The sequence below is a fragment of the Sus scrofa genome, chromosome 6 (genome assembly GCF_000003025.6).
Source record: "Sus scrofa isolate TJ Tabasco breed Duroc chromosome 6, Sscrofa11.1, whole genome shotgun sequence".
In the NCBI taxonomy this organism is placed as follows: Eukaryota; Metazoa; Chordata; class Mammalia; order Artiodactyla; family Suidae; genus Sus; species Sus scrofa.
The window spans coordinates 3260487-3273364 of NC_010448.4; the positions used below are offsets into that span (position 1 = coordinate 3260487).

The window sequence follows — 12878 nt, forward strand, 5'->3', positions numbered from 1 at the left end:
GAGCAGCTGCTCTCCCCGCTCCCTCTGCTCCCTCCTGGGCGAGACTGGCGGGGGTGGCAGGGGCAGGGGCGGCGAAATGAAACCTCAGCGGCGGTGCCCGGCCCCACCTGGCGCTCTCAGGCCTGTGCTCCGTCTCTGCAGGCGCCGGGGGCCGGCCCATGTCCAGGTGCTGCTCCAGCACCTGCTGCCGGAACTCGGACACCTGCGACTGCCGGTCCTCCTTCTCCTGCCGCAGCCGCCGCTGCCGCGCCAGCCACTTCTCCTCCTCGTTGGTGCGCTGGATGAGCAGGGCCGTGGCGGCGCTGCTGCCCGGGAGCGAGAAGAGGCCATGGTTGGAGAGGAGGCTGGGCACCGGGTGGTGGGGAGTGGGCGCCGGGTGCAGGGGGTGCTGCACGGCCTTGGGCGCCTGCAGGCCCGCATCCTTCAGCTTCTCTGTAGGGGAGAAAGGCCATCACAGCGGGTCTCAGCCCTCCGCCCTGCCTGGGCTCTGGGAAGGGCGCTGCCCTGCAGCCACGGCTCAGACACGAAAGCTGCCCACAGATGCTCCTGCATGCAGGCCTGGCTGCCAGGGACAGCGGCAGGCCTTGGGGTGGTCAGCTGAGCCTCCTGGGGGCTCGCCTTGTCCCGAGACATTCCTGGCAAGGGGTGCGGAGCAGGCTCATACCCCCTTGGCAGAGCAGACTCAAATTTGGGGGAGCCACGCACACCAGCAGTTAAACTCGCTATTATTAAAAGTGAGATTATGTATACTCACAATGAAACAAAATATGCCTAAAAACTAAGGTTAAAAAAACACTCAAGGAGTTCCCATCGTGGCGTAGTCGACAGGAATCCGACTAGGAACCATGAGGACGCAGGTTCAATCCCTGGCCTCGCTCACTGGGTCAAGGATCTGGCGCTGCCGAGAGCTGTGGCGTAGGTCTCACACGCGGTTCAGATCCTGCGTTGCTGTGGCTGTGGTGTCGGCTGGAGCTCTGACTGGACCCCCAGCCTGGGAACTGCCATATGCCATGGGTGCAGCCCTAAAATGCAAAAAAAAAAAAAAAAAAAAAAAAAGCCAAAACCCAAAACCTCCAAACTATCACTTCCTAAGGTTGTGGCTGCATGTTTCTGTGGCACACATCGTGGCAGTTATCTACGTCCATGGCATCTGTATCACAGTCTCTCTTCTCAGCTCCCTAACCTGGGAATGTCACTCCTGCCGGCTCCCGGTGCAGGGACCTCAGGCTCATTCACAGCCGGACACTGACAAGGTCAGCCGGGCTCTGGCCGGGGGCAGCGCCCCGGGCACAGTCCCCCCGCCTTGGGTACCTGCTCGGGTCGGGGTCAGCTGCTCGGAGGGCTTGCCGCGATCCTCGGTGGCGTGGCTCCGCAGCCCGTGCAGCTCGGCCACCGGCAGGAAGGCCGGCTCCAGCGCCTTGGCGGCCAGCAGCTCCTTCTCGCGGGCGCGCTGCTGCTCCCGCTGGCGCTCCAGCTCCCGCTCCTTCTCGCGCTCGCGCTCCAGCTCCTTCTCGCGCTCGCGCTCCTTCTCCCGCTCCCGTTCGCGCTCCTTCTCCCGCTCGCGGTCGGCTTCCCGCTCTCGCTCGCGCTCCCTCTCCCGCCTCAGCTCCTCGTCCATCTGCAGCCTGCGGGGCACAGGGAGCCGGTGACCTCCACCGCGGAGGGTGCGGGGGCCGGGACCGTCCATCAGGGAGAAGCCCCCGGGGCCAGACACCGACACCTGAGCCCAAGGTTTTGGCGGGAGACCCCAGCGTTCCCCTGGAAACAGTGCCGGGAGACGAGCCAGGTTCTGGTTCTGCTAACACGCCTACGAACTCGAAGGCCCTTAGATCAAAAGCTGTGTACAAACTCCCTTAAGGCCCCCGGGAAGCTCACAGCCTGGGCTGGTGACTCAGGACGCAGCCTCGCCGGGCACCAGCCAGGACCTCGGAGCACCCGCCCTCTGCCCTCGAAGTGAGGGCAGCAGGTGCCGAGGAGCCCGCCGGCCACGCCCAAGGAGCCGAAGGCACCTGTCCCCGGATGGGGCTTACCTCTCGGCGCTGAGGCTGGACATCCGCTCCGAGTGCAGCGCGGCCAGGGACGAGTGCGGGAGCTCAGGCGGGTAGCGGACCCCGGAGAGGTGGAGGTGCACAGCTGACGGGTGCAGCGGGGGCAGGGAGCCGGGGGCAGGGATGGGGTAGAAGGGGGACCGCAGGGCCGACAGGCAGTAGGAGTCGTCCATCCTGTGCCGGGAAGACGGGCCTGGTGAGCACTGCCCTTCAGGGGAAAAAGGCAGGAGCAGCCCGACTGCCAGGTGCCCCGGCCAGGGACTGGGCTGCTCCGAGCGCGCTGGGCAGGGCGGGCGGCCGCAGCGCCTCCCAGAGGCCCTGGAGACAGAGGCACGTCCCAGAGCCCCTTCCTCGCGGAGACTGATGGATGCCAACAGCTCGGCCCAGGCTGGGTGGAGACCCACAGCCTAACTCAGACCCGTCAGCAGGACTCGGGGAGCAGCCACGCAGAGCGGTGGCCCAGCACCGTCTCCACCGGGGGTTCTGACTGGGAACCACGTGCCCTGCATTAACAGTTGCACGCTGCCGTTAAGGGAGCTGGGGAGGGGGCAGCTGAGAGGGGTGAGCCTTCTGCCGGGACGAACTCCTAGGGCTCACCTGAAGGCTGGGTGAGGGAAGGGGTGCGGGGCCAGGTAGCTGGGGTGGTAGTAGGCAGCGGCGGTGGCCGGGTCCAGGCCCAGGGGAGGCAGGGAGGACACGCGGAGGTCCTCGGTGGTGTGGTAGGGCCGGAAGCTCCTCAGGTAGTCCTCGGTCACCGAGCTGGGGGGCACCACATGGTGCACGGGCCGCTGGAGGCTGCAGGTGGAGAGACGGAGGTGGGCGGGGCTCCGGCGCCAGGCTGGGAAACGGGTCAACCTCCCTGTATCCCACTCTGCATCCCCCTCCACCCTCGACCCCCTCTCAAGGACGGGGCCTGGCCGGAGGCCCAGGGCACAGAGGTGGGCAGCTGCTGCTACCTGGGCCACCCTGGCCCCTTGCGGTCTTCACCAGAGGGCCTGCCACCCACAGCCCAGAGGGACCCCTGGCGCAAAAGTAAGGCTGGGGGTTTAGGGTTGGCAGGTGACGCTGCCAGCCATGGGCTCAGCGTGGAAACAGCCAGCAGGTGCTGACGGGGTGACCACAGCCCCACCCCAGGCCTTGAACCCAAACTTACTTGAGCGGTGGGAAGCGGGAGTCCTGTACCACCGAGCTGGGGGAGATGCCGAAGGGGTAGGGGGTGCTGAGCAGGTGCGAGGGGATGGCCGGGCCCCCCGCCTTCTCCTGGGGCAGCGGGGGCTCCACAATGAGGCGTTCCCGGCCGCTGCTGCTGCCCCGAGAGCCAGCGTCCTGCTGGAGGACAGAGCAGCGCATCAGGGTGTGGGCAGGAGGCTGGTGGCCGGGTCAGATGGCGCCCACGAGGCTAGCCAAGCCTTCCTCCAGACCCAGAAGAAGGGGCTGGCTTGCAGGCACGTCCTGGAGCTGTCCCTTCCTGACATTGGCATTCCTCCCAAACCTGCGGCACACGTGGCGCGGGAGGCGGAACGGAAGGAAGACAGGCAGGTCTGCACTGGAACCACCTGCAGCCTATTCTCCCCTCGCGCAACCAGCATGGACCCTCCAAGATCCTACGGGGCCACCAAGACGGGGGGGCCCGGGGGACGCAGCAGAGCAGGGCCACACCAGCTCCCTACTCAGAGTTGGGCCCAGCAGCCTGGGAAGAGAGCTCTGCGCTGCAGCGGGAGTGACAGAACCACCCGCGGCCCCCGCCCACTGAGCATCAGGCACGCACAGCCATCCCCACGTCCCCTGTGCGGACAGCCACCGGCCCGCATCACAGACGCCTTGGCCCTGGTACCCACAGAGGACGTGGCCGAGAGCTGGTGCAGCCCCCCCAGGCTGAACATGCCAGCCTTCCCCCGACAAACCCCCGGGCACCCAGGCACCGAGCAGGCAGCCGAGGGCCCTCAACTGGCCCGACCCGTGGGGACTGTGGCTGTGGCCTGTCTCCAGGACAGAGAGCAGGGCCTGGGGCCTGGCCAGGGGTGGAGACCCCAGAAACCAGGAGGGGCTTCCCGGAGGCAGCAAGGGGAGGAGCCGGCCCCTGCCACCCCTGGCCACCAGGAGGTACGTCTGCATCCAGCTCGGAGAAAGCAGACCACGGAGAGGTATGTGGCCAAAAAGGAGCCCCATGGCAGACGCAGGCGCTTAAGGGCAGCCGGGGGGCCCTCGCTCTGGATTCCGGAGCAGCCGCCAGCCCTGCTCAGCCGGCAGTGAGGACCTCGCCGGCCCAGGCCCTTCCTCGGCCAGATGGACTCGGGTGTCGGCTGCTCCTGATCAGCAGCAGCAAAGCAGGGCCTGGACCCAGGTCTGTGCGCCCGGAAGCCCTGGAGTTTCCAGCAGGCGGGCCTTCAACACCAAGAGCCCCTGTCTCCAGGCTGAATCAGCACATGTCTGGCCATGGCCACCGTACACAGGGCGGTGACAAGAGCCTGTCCCCATCTGACACCCTCTCTCTGTCCCTCAGCCCTGCGCCCCGGCTGCCCCTCCTCCTCCAGCCGGAGTCGGGAGTGGGGTCAGCAGGGCCCCCGCTTCACCTGCTTCCCCATGTGGGTGGCCAGGGACAGACCGCACGGGGCCCCCCGCCTCACCCCCATGATCCGACCACCTCCACGCTGGCAGAGGGCGACACCGCGGAGCAGGAGGGCCCATCCATCAGGCGTATTTACCAACCACGCGGGGCCGGGCGGCGGCCTCGCCTCCCCGCGCCCCAGAGGACAGCCGCGATCAGTAATTGAAGGAGACAGGCCGCTGATTGGAATTTTTAATGAGCGGCAACATCTGTTTCCTCCCCACGTGTCAGCGCGGCCCCTCTGCTCACGGCGAGGTCCCCGCAGGGCGTGGACTCCTGTCTGCCCTCCCAGAGGGGCTGTCACGAGGGAGGTGTCAAGGGGACCACATGTGCACCGGCCCTCAGGTCAGGGTAGGGGGCCCAGAGCGCCCCCCGCAACCGCTTCTCCTCGGGTCCGGGGCAGGGTGGGCTCCCGTCTGGTCCTGGAGACCCCAGGCGCGTCCCGTAATTGCCCCATGCCTCAGTTTCCCTGTCTGCTGATCCCAGGAGCAGCTCCCAGAGCAGCGGGGACACATGCACAGACGTAAACAGGGGTGGGGGGCGTTGTCACACAGAGCAGCTGCCCCACCCAGCGCCAACCGTCACTCCCCGCGACATTAACGTCCAGGGGCTGTTTTCAGGTCAGGCTGGCTGGCCCCCCTCCCACCCCCTCCCTGCCTGCTGGCACAGGGCCAGGCCAGCACAGAAGGCCCTGAAGAGGCTGGAAGCTTCTAGCTGCTCCTGGCCTGCCCCTCCCTGGGGCCACAGGGGGGTGGAGAGGCCCGGTGCCCGAGGTCTTGCGGCGGGGGGGGGTCTTGACAAGGGGCAGCATGGCCCTCAGACGCTCTCTGGATGGGGACACAGTACCTGGAGCCTGAAGCCCCCTTGGTACCAGGGCAGCTCCCACAATAATGCTGAGTCCTGTGCCCACAGGACACGGGGTGACCTGGGCTCAGGCTGCCAATGAGGCCCCCTCCTCCCCTCCCAGCCAAGGGACTCCACTGTCAGCCCAGAGCAGCGAGGTCCCTGGAGGGGGACCTCCATTTGAGGACCAAGTCTGGGGAGGAGCTCCAGGCGAAGCAGGCTGTCGTCCCCTGCTTCCAGCACTGTTCCCCGAACCTAACAGCAGAGCCAGGGGCCCCAGCTCAGAGACGTCCCCAGAAGCCCCCTTCAAGCCTCAGCGGGACAAAGCCCTGCTTGAAGGCGGCTGGGCCAGATGGCACCTTCCCAGCCTGGCCGCAGGCAAACAAGGAGCTGGAGAGGCTGGGGGAGGGGTGGGCCGTGGGCAGGGGGAGCCCTCGGGCCAGACCCACGCCCCCCCCCCCAAGCTGGAGCCCCACCAAGCTTACAACAGGCACCTGGGAACGAGGTCAGGAGAGCGGGCCCCGGGGTGCAGCCCCCAACCCAGGGCGGGCCCGGGAGGCTCAGCTGGCCACCCCAAGGCCCGACACGGTCCCCGCAGCCAGGCCCGCACTCAGGAGCATCTGGGGGCAGCTGTCAGTCTGAGCGGCGGCTGCAGGCGCAGCTGGGGCGGCGGAGGGAGGGCGGGCGCGGGGAGGGCGGGCAGCCAGCCCTTCCCTCCGCGCCGATGGTGCTGATCGCAGAGGCTGCCAGCAGGCAGCCGGGCAGACAAGCCCCGGGAGCCTCAGCACAGCCGGTCACCACGTCCCGCACAGCTCCCGCCGCCTGGGAAGCACCGCTGACCAGGCGCAGCCGCCCCCACCGCCCCCCGCCCCCCGAGCGTGGCGACTCTGGGAGGCGACGCCCTCTCCTGTCCTCACATCTCTGCCGAGCCCCCTCCTCCCCCGCCGCCCCCTCGAAGGATTAAATTCTCTGCGGAGCCTTTGTGCGGGAGCCGAGCAGCCGTACATCATCCGCTAATCCAGCTCCCTGCCCGCCGGCCTCCCTGGTGGCACCCGTGTTTCATTAACCGCCGCCGTGGTAAATGGCGGGAGCAGAGCCACCGCGGCCCTGTCTCTGGGGCCGTGGGGACCTCCGAGAGGGCCGAGCTTGGGGGGCAGAGGCCCACGGCCAGGGGGGGCAGCTGCTGGGCGTAGGGCACAGAACCAGGGGTGCGTCAGGACCCAGAAACCACAGGGACCCAGTGAGCTGGGGGAGAGTCAGGTGGTTAGGCCCCAAGGTCAAGGCTGAGTGCCAGGTAGCCGTGGCCCCTCTGGAGGCCGGAGAGCCTGGTAAAGACCCCTTGTCCCCACCTGAAGCCAGGACTACGGTGGCTCCAGTCCCAAACCCCTCTGGCCAGTTCCACCCACCAGGCCCTGCCCAGTCCCTCCTGCCCCCACACTGCACAGGGGGGAGTGGGAAGGACACCAAGACAGCAGCCTCTTGGTGGCACGGAGCCCTGGCCAGGCGACAGTCCTGGGGGGTCACAGCCAGCAGGGGACCGGCCTGTAGCTAGTTCCCCTAACTCAGGAGATGCCATGGGCATCCTTGGCAAGAGGGCGCCCACCTCCAGGGCAGAGAAAAGCCAGACCCTGAGCCATGACGAGGCGGGGTCCTGATCCCTCCCACACCCGACCCAGAGAACTGGCGAGAGTTCTACCCTCCCTCACCCCTCTTCTTTGTGGTTTAATTAGTATTTCCAAGTGGTGCTAACCCTCTGGGAACCCTGCAGAAAAATCCAGGAGAGAAGCAGGCGGGCAGTGACAGCAGTCTTAATTAGGAAGGGCCCCTCCGGGCGGGAGCGCAGGTGCTGGCGGGAGCAAGGCTGGCCAGGTCAGCCGGGGGCAGGCGTAAAGGAACAGCGCCCAAGGCCACCAGCTCCTTCTGCACAGCCAGGTCACCTGGGCAGTGCACACCCAGGGAGCCCCCAGGTGTGGGGAAGGGCTCCCGGGGCAGGCGGGCTTCAGAAGTTCAGAGACAGGGAACCATGGCCTGTGAAAACACGGCTGCCAAGCTCCCTATTTCAAGACCTTGTCTGTGCAACAGATAATAATAACAGCTATTGTTTATCAGGTGCTCATGATGTGCAAATGCCACTGAAAGCGCTCTGCCCCGCCCTCCCCCCATTCCCACACCGGCGCCCCAATCTCCAGGACCACGGAACGCAGCTCCATGTGGAGACAGGGTCTCTGAGGAGACGACCAGGTTAAATGAGGGCCCTGGGGCGGGCCCTGATCCAGGACTGGTGTCCTTGTAAGAGCAGGGTCGGGACACAGACGGGCACAGAGGAACGACAGGCCAGGGCGCAGGAGACGGCCGTCTGTGTGCCACAGAGAGAGGCCTCAGCACCCGACCCGCCCGCACCTGGATCTGGGGCCTCCAGAACCAGGAGAGAACACATCCGCTGCTCGAGCCCCGTCTGCGACGTCTGTCGGGGCGCCCCAAGGCCACCAAGCCCCTGAGTTTTCTTAACAGCGCACAGGCCTCCCAGGCAGGCAGGGAAACAGGCTCGGGGGAGCGCGCCGAGGACGCGGGCTTTCAATCCTGAAACCCAGCCCCGCCCCACGGGGCCACCTTCCCAGCGCCCGTGGCCACACGTGGCCGCCACCCCGCCCCCACTCACCTGGCGGCTCTCGCTCCTCCAGACGCCATTGACCGTCTTGGTGGGGGCGATGGTCACCACGGGGGGCGTGCTGGGGACGCTGTGGCCCCCGGGGGGGACGATGATGGGGCCCATGGGCACGCGCTTGGGCGTGCTGGCCGGGGAGCTGTGGTTGGTGGCCGGAGAGGACACGGGGGACGACTCGCTGCTCAGTGAAGACCCTGTGGGAGAAGGAACAGGCGCCTGAACAGGTGTCCCCACCCCGAGCAGCCGGCCAGAGGCCAGGCCGTCGCTCAGCCACCCGGGCGCAGCCTCCCCTGCCCAGAGCTGCCCCCCGCCAACCCTCGCCCCGGGGTGGGGGGAGAGCATGGGGTGGGGAGGCAGGCAGGGCCACCCCCTCAGACACAGAGGGAGACTGAGCCCCGGAGAGCAGGTGGTGTGGCTGTACGCGACAACCCAGGTCACATGGGCTGATGTGTGTCCCTGGGAGCTCAGGGTGACCGGGGCACGGCGGGGGGGGGAAGGAGGGGACTGGTCTACCTGCCAGACAGGCGGGATCTGGCCCCCAAGAAGAGGCAGGAGCTGCATGAGAGGGTGTGAGCAAGGGGGCTGGGACCAGACCCCCGAGGCGCATAGAAGGGCCCAGAGGCCCCCCTGCTCGGAGGTGCTCCAGCAAAGGATGCTGACGGCAGGATGGGGGGAAGGGAGACGTGGTCGGAGCTGCTGGGCGGCCCGGCAGGGCGGGGAAGAGGCGAGGGGGCAGCCGAGGGAAGCTTATTTTTTCAAAAGCGAATGCATTTATTCTCAAGTTTTAAACACTGGGTTGTAATTCAGCCTTTAAAGCATGGAGGTTGGTGGGTTTTAGCACAAAGAGCTGCGCAGCCATCACCACCTTCGGATCAAACCCGTGCCGCTCAGAATCACCTCCGGATGCTGTGGCTGCAGGGGCGGGGCTGGGCGGGGGGGAGTGTGCGGGGCCTGCGGGGGGGCCGCGCGTGGAGGGGTGGGTTTAGTTCCAGGCGGCTGCAGAGGGCATGGGGGTGGGGGTGGGGGTCGGGGTCGGTGGGGAGGGGAGGGCTGGCAGAAAAATCCCTTTGGGTCCCAAGGGAGAAGGCGCCCATGTGCAGCCACGATGGCCTCAGCTCCTCCCTTGAGGGGTGGCGGAGAGGGGCCACTGTGCACGAGGGGGCGACAGCCTGCAGGTCCGTCTACTCCCCCATCCCCAGCAGCACCAGGCTCACCCTCACAGCCCCGTGCGTTTCTGGTCCTTGCGACCGAGGCACATCCTGGCAGGGGCAGGGGAGAGGCTCTGGGGGCTGGAGCTTGGGCCCCTGGAGCTCGGCTGTTTGGGGGTCCCCGAAAGCCACGCCCAGGCCCAACGAGGCTCAGCTGCGTCACACTCACACCCCACCTGTTCTGGGCTGCAGTCTGGGGAGGCAGGAGACCCCTTCACAGACCCAAGGTGGACCCCGTCCTTATCTGAGAGCCGCGGAGAGCCCCAGGGCCTGTGTCTGGGCCAGGCCACACGGAGACTCCCAGATTTTATTACCGAAGAGCTTGAATGAGTGCCAGACACCGTGCCCCCCACGATTCCGGGGGCTGCATGAGCACAGGTGGCTGGAGGGGGCGGAGCTGAGACCCAAACACTTCTCCCTAAGGCCGGACTCGGGGTGCCGGCCTGGGTCTGGGAGGGTCCAGACGCTGCCGAGAGTCCCAAGCAGCAGCCTCACACATGCTCCCCTCTGGGGCCCCACCGGGCAGCCTCGGCAGGAATCCCACTTGAGGCACCTGCGGCCCTGGGAGTCGGGGAGGAAGCGGGAGCCAGCGCGGCCCCCTCTGCACGCAGAAGCCCCCACCCTGGCCTCCTCCCTGGACTCTGTTCCGAACCTGCCTGGGTCCCAGGGCCCAGGAGCCTCGTCTTTTCTCCACACCATCTCCAGCAGCCGCTCTATTACCAAATAAAACCTTTGCTTGAAGGGAGGCAGGGTGGCCTGCAGCGCAGGCTGCTGTTTGGACAGTCCTCGGGTCCACGAAAGCACAGCCCCTCCCTCCGCCCCAGAGGCCCCGACCAGCCAGGTGCGGGCTCAGCAGTGGGACCACGAGGTAGAGGAGCTGGACGCCAAGGCCCCACGGATGTTGGGACAGAGCTTTGCCCTGAGCAAGGTGCCCCCATGGGGCCCCTTCAGTGTGGCTCCTTAGGCTTGTGCACAACTCGCACAACTGTACAGGGCAGCCCGACGGGGAGACAGCCAGTTCAGCAAGATCAGTTTCCAGCCAAGCCGCTTGCAGACCTTGGGAACGACGCCCAGGCCAGGCGACCCCTCGCCCCTAGCTAGCTCCCATCCATCAGTGCCTGGCCAGCTGGGCAGTGAGGGGTCCCCTGGGGGGGGCGCCTTTTCCCCAGGTGGATCTGCCAACCACAGCCTACACACCAGCAATTCTGCAACCCCAAGCTGGCAGGGCCAACCACCGAGACAGAGCACGGATAAAGATCCCAGCCACGCCACCCACTAGCTGAGCAAGCTCCCTGCCTCAGTCAGATGTCATCACACCCTGGGGGACAGCCGACGGGGACAGACAACGTTGGCTGCACTCCTTTCCCAGTAGGTTAGCCTCTGAAGTTTTGAAAAAGCTGCCTCTGCGGGAGGCAAGTGGCAGGCTGACCTGGCCAGTCCTGGGGGGTGGAGCTGGCTGCTGCCTTCCAGGGCGACAAGCCGACACAGAGAAGTCCCACCTACGCCCTGGCCTGGCAAGGCGACCCAGCAAAGCAGGCGGCTGTCCACCTGCCAGGCAGCCCCGGTGGGAAATGCCCACCACGCCCACCAGCAGCCAGAAGGACACAGAGGCGCGTTCTTGGGAGGGAGCACCCCTGAGGGTGGGCACGGAAAGCCACCAGCATGGCACCCTCGGCCACCAGGTGGGAGGACCTACTGCGTGCCCAGCCTGCACCCTGGGCCGTCCTGTGTACCGCCTGTGGGTGGAGGGAGGTGGGTGCATGGGCTCTAGAGCAGAAAAAGATAGAAAACAAACACACGCAGGGCTCCCCAGTCAGGAGGCTGTGCTCCTTGGTGGGGGGGCAGACGGAGGGGAAGCCGGGAGCAGACACGTCCCGACCGCAACAGCCCAGGGGCCACGCGGTCCCTCAGGGCCGCCTGCCCCCACCTCTCAGATCCCCCCGCCCGGCCGGCCTCCGAGCCCCCACCTGCCGCCCTCGCTCCGTCTCTGGATCAGCCTCATTTCTAAGCGCTGGGGAGGGAGGAAGCCCCCCGAGACGCGGCGCGCCCGCCCCGGAGGCCACGGGCAATTAGCAGCCTGGTCCCTCGGGCGGGTGGGACGGGCCGTCACTCGGCAGCCGGATCGATCCCTGACCACGCGCCCGCCAATTAGCGCGCGCTCGCCCCCGACCCCGCGCTCAGGGCGGCCGCGAGGAGGGCTGCGGGGCCGTAATTAACTGGGGTGTGCGGCGGGCCTCGGCCAGACGCGGGGACGCAGATGACAGCCGCAGAGCGCTCGGCGTCCCCTCTGCTGTCTGACCTCGCGGATTAGCGCCCGGGGCCGCCCGGGCACGTGTAATTAACAGCTGAGACCCCAAAGTCGCCGAGAGGGGAGTGGGCGTGAGGCCGGAAAATAAAACGGTGACCTGGCAGCAGCCCCGTCAGCTTCCTAGACCCGCACTCAACCAGCCACACAAACAATCCACACGCGCCAACGGGATGCCCTTAACAAGACTTCAGCACGCCACGGGGGCGGGGGGCAGGCTGGGCCCCCAGCAGAACCCCTCACATGACACGCTGTAGAGTGTGGGGAGCAAGGCCGGTCCCTCTGCCGGAACCACTGCACCCCACACGCTGCTAGATGGGGAGAGGGGCAAGGCCAGGCCCCGTCGCCAGGGCCCTCTGGGCACAGCCCTGCGCTGAGTCAGGCCGCCTTGCCCGGGAGGGACAGAGCAGATGAATGGACAGTGACTGCCTGGCATCTTCCCTGAAACAGGGCCCTTGGGACGCACCAGTGGCCGGAGCTGCCAGAGCGTCTCAGGCTGGGGGGCAGCACGGTAGTGGGGGGCCGGCTGGAGGGGCTGTGACAGATGCTGGAGCGAGAGGGGCCCAGGCTTTCACACGGAGGCGGGGAACGGGGTGGGAAACCCGCAGGACTCCCCGCAGGCCTGGCACCGTGGGGACACTGGGCCACGGCACAAGCAGGACTGAGGGCGACAGCACCACCAACCTGTGGGTTCGGGGAGAAGCCTCTGGAAAACAGTGGCAGGGGCAGCGCACACCCACTTCCCTTCCTGGCGGAGGCTCTTGTGCCCAGCCTGATGGACCCTCCACAGCTCGGAACAGTCGGAGCCATGCCCGCCCGCTGTCCTCCCGTCAAGCTCTCACCCCACCTCTGCCACCAGCAAGTCTTCCTGCCCCCAATTTACCGTCACTAGACCCCAAGCAGCAAAAGCAAGGTGGGGGCCTCTTGCCCCGGTGGGGTGTTGCCCACCAGCCCTGCCCCCCCTCCTCGAACCCTTGCCAGGTGGACAGAGAAGGGGGAGCTGCCGAGGACACGCCCCAAGCCCACGCCTGTGCTACGGGACAGATGCGGCTGCAGGCACAGGGGACACAGCCGTGCGCCACACACACAGGTGGCCAGCGTGCCAGGAGGAATCTGTGCTCCCCGTGCTCGTTTGGCTGTTTTCTTCGAAAGGGACCAATGTCAGCAGAGAAGAGGAGAACCGCCCCGGCCTCGCTCGGGC

General features: G+C 67.0%; 1 protein-coding gene across 11 annotated transcripts in view; it reads right to left on the minus strand.

Annotated features, from left to right (window-relative positions):
* The window catches only part of GSE1 (Gse1 coiled-coil protein), a 413470-nt gene that overhangs the window by 16320 nt on the left and 384272 nt on the right, over nt 1-12878 (minus strand). For 6 of the 11 annotated variants that reach the window (XR_002344460.1, XR_002344459.1, XM_021093709.1 and 3 more), the window contains 6 exons: nt 8159-8358; nt 3202-3377; nt 2646-2843; nt 2031-2222; nt 1312-1625; nt 108-432 (listed from right to left, as the gene is read on the minus strand). Coding sequence is in view for 9 of the 11 variants with exons in the window: in XM_021093709.1 (XP_020949368.1) it covers nt 108-432; nt 1312-1625; nt 2031-2222; nt 2646-2843; nt 3202-3377; nt 8159-8358 (1405 nt within the window). In the remaining 2 variants the exon portion in view is untranslated. The remainder of the gene's footprint in view (nt 1-107; nt 433-1311; nt 1626-2030; nt 2223-2645; nt 2844-3201; nt 3378-8158; nt 8359-12878) is intronic. The other 5 variants (XM_021093710.1, XM_021093708.1, XM_021093715.1 and 2 more) reach the window with 1 other exon arrangement.